The sequence below is a fragment of the Cicer arietinum genome, chromosome 3 (genome assembly GCF_000331145.2).
Source record: "Cicer arietinum cultivar CDC Frontier isolate Library 1 chromosome 3, Cicar.CDCFrontier_v2.0, whole genome shotgun sequence".
NCBI lineage: Eukaryota > Viridiplantae > Streptophyta > Magnoliopsida > Fabales > Fabaceae > Cicer > Cicer arietinum.
The window spans coordinates 33761269-33763676 of record NC_021162.2 but is presented as its reverse complement, the minus strand read 5'-3'; the positions used below and the strand labels follow the sequence as shown (position 1 = coordinate 33763676).

The window sequence follows — 2408 nt, the reverse complement described above, 5'->3', positions numbered from 1 at the left end:
TATATATATATATATACTCATCTTCAAATTCAATAATATACACTTCTAAACAATATTGAAATAACAACAAAAATTTAGAGACAGAAAATAATATAATTTGTCTCGAATTTTACAACTAAATATTAGAGACATCAAATTTAGAGATCGGTTTTATTTCTTCTATCTCTAATTTTCATCGTTATTTCAATTTTTTTTAATAATAATATAAAATTATATATGAGTATTTTATTATAAAAAACAATTAAATTAACAAAAAATTGATATATTTAATATAAATCAAATATGTCAATTTTTATTGACTCAATTGTCTTTTATAAAATACAAAGAGTAATAATAATTAAAAAGGTATATAATTGAGAATCACATAGTATTATCACCTCCTGTGTGATAACCATCTCCAAGTGGATCATTGTTCCAAGGAGTTGAAGGATAATAAAAACCTTCATGAGGAGATTGACCAAGAGAAGAACCTCCCTCTTCACCGATCCTTCTACTATCTTGGTTTGTAATATCAGTACAAGTATATCGAATCAAATCAGCATTTGTTGCATCAAGTTCCTTTTGGAGCCTAATAACTTGTCTTTGGAGGACTGAAATAGCACCAACACAACCATAAACTGGATCTTTTATTCTAGCCTCAGCTTCATAAGCAAGAGAGTTCACAGCATCTTCCCTTTGATTTGGTTGAACTTCATTCAGAAGTTTGCTCACATTGCTTGCACCAAATATCTTGTGAACGTTTGCAAACTTCTGTGGTTCTTCTGGTGGAAAATATGGAGCAAAAATGCAATCTGGCATGCATTTTCTTCTTAAAAACTTGCAAGCAGCACAGGGTGAATTTGTGTAGCTTGAAGATGACATTATCTTAAAAAAAACAGAACAAACTAATTAGTTTCGAACTCCCAAATAAATATTTATTGTATAATTTGAAATTTGCTAACTAGAGTATGTATACAGTATTCTACGATTACTATAATTCGCCTCATAAATTCATCTTTCAAACTATAAAGAAATCAAACAAAATTTATAATTAAAATCGAGTTTGTAAGGATCAGGGTATCTCTCGTACTCTCGTTAATACAATTTTGCTTATAAAAAACAAAATGTTCATTTGTTGAAAATTATTGAAAACTAAATTTCGAGTAATAATTGTGAAGCCGCCATCCAATCAGAATTTAATCTTCAAATTTGTATGAATATATGTAAAACTAGGGTTGGAGAGACTTTACTTGCTTAAAATTTCCTACAACATTTTCTTCTACTGTTCAAATTTCTTTTTATTTCGAATATAAGCCATATAATGTTGAATCAAAGTACCACTATTAAAAAGAAAAATAAAAGGTGCCTCTATTAATATATAGAATATCGATCTGAGTACTCAGGACATTTTTATTCTTAATTTCGAAATAATAATTCTTCTCAAGGACAGATATGGACAAAGAAGGAAACCTTCAAATGCAATAAATAAATATAATAATTAACAAATATTATATATATATGTGATACAGTAGATTATATCATTGTGTTACGTTTGGTTTGTTGTTTCATCTTGAAAAAGTAAATTGAGTTCCTGAATTTGTGTTTCTCCTCACCTTCTCCAGTACTCCTAGGTCTAGGCTTCTGTGACTTCAATTGAGAGGCTAAAACAAAAAGTACAACTAGCTAGCTACCACTCTACAAGGAATTAACACCTTTTGAATTTATTGGCGGATATGACGTGGAATTAATTTCTGAACTTTCAATACTCTTTATACATCACTTCCCCAGATTATCATTTCACTCCTTCCAAATAATTCAAAAAACCAAAACCATACATATGAATTAAAAAGAATATAATTGGAATGAACATACCATGTATGTAATTTAGATCATTACCTTTGTTTTTATTCCTCTTGTAAGAAACTAAAGCTCTTTCAATTAAGATCTAGCTATTTCTTAAATAATAATAATAATAATAATGGTTGTGGAAAAGAATGAATAACCGACCAGAAGAGAAGTCTTGGGAATTTACTATTGGATGTGAGAGCTCAAAGAGAAAACCCTAGTTAGTTGTAGGACATGATGAGAGAAACCCGCAAATACAATGACAAAAGATAAGCAACATGAGAGTGAAGGGAGGAAAAAGAGCATTTTCAAGAGAGAGAGAGAGAGGAAAAGAAAGCAAATAAAAGACAAATGCAATAAATGGATGGCTAGCTACAAGGTGAAAAAGAATGAATATGACACAACCTTTATAATTATATTCAATACTGTATAATAACATATACTCCTAAGTTTAACTATGATCATGTGTCCCACTCTCTTGACGGTATCAAACGACTTATGGAGTAACATGGTGATTTTAGCATTACTCATGTGATAAGACAAGCTAATCAGATTGCATACAAGATTGTCAGTCAGATTTTGTT

General features: G+C 29.6%; 1 protein-coding gene across 6 annotated transcripts; it reads right to left on the bottom strand.

Moving 5' to 3' along the window:
• Positions 1-245: 245 nt before the first annotated feature.
• On the bottom strand, positions 246-2172 carry LOC101490681 (LOB domain-containing protein 25-like). 6 transcript variants are annotated; one of them, XM_073365827.1, is made up of 2 exons: positions 1987-2172; positions 246-864 (listed from the first exon to the last, which is right to left on the bottom strand). In XM_073365827.1, the coding sequence occupies exon 2, from the start codon at positions 859-861 to the stop codon at positions 361-363; it is 501 nt and encodes a 166-aa protein (XP_073221928.1). In that variant the 5' UTR covers positions 862-864; positions 1987-2172; the 3' UTR covers positions 246-360. The 6 variants fall into 6 exon arrangements, with proteins under 6 accessions (XP_073221928.1, XP_004491981.1, XP_012568850.1 ...); XM_004491924.4 differs by having other exon boundaries at positions 1876-2171; XM_012713396.3 differs by lacking the exon at positions 1987-2172 and adding an exon at positions 1852-1974.
• Between the last annotated feature and the right edge of the window lie 236 nt (positions 2173-2408).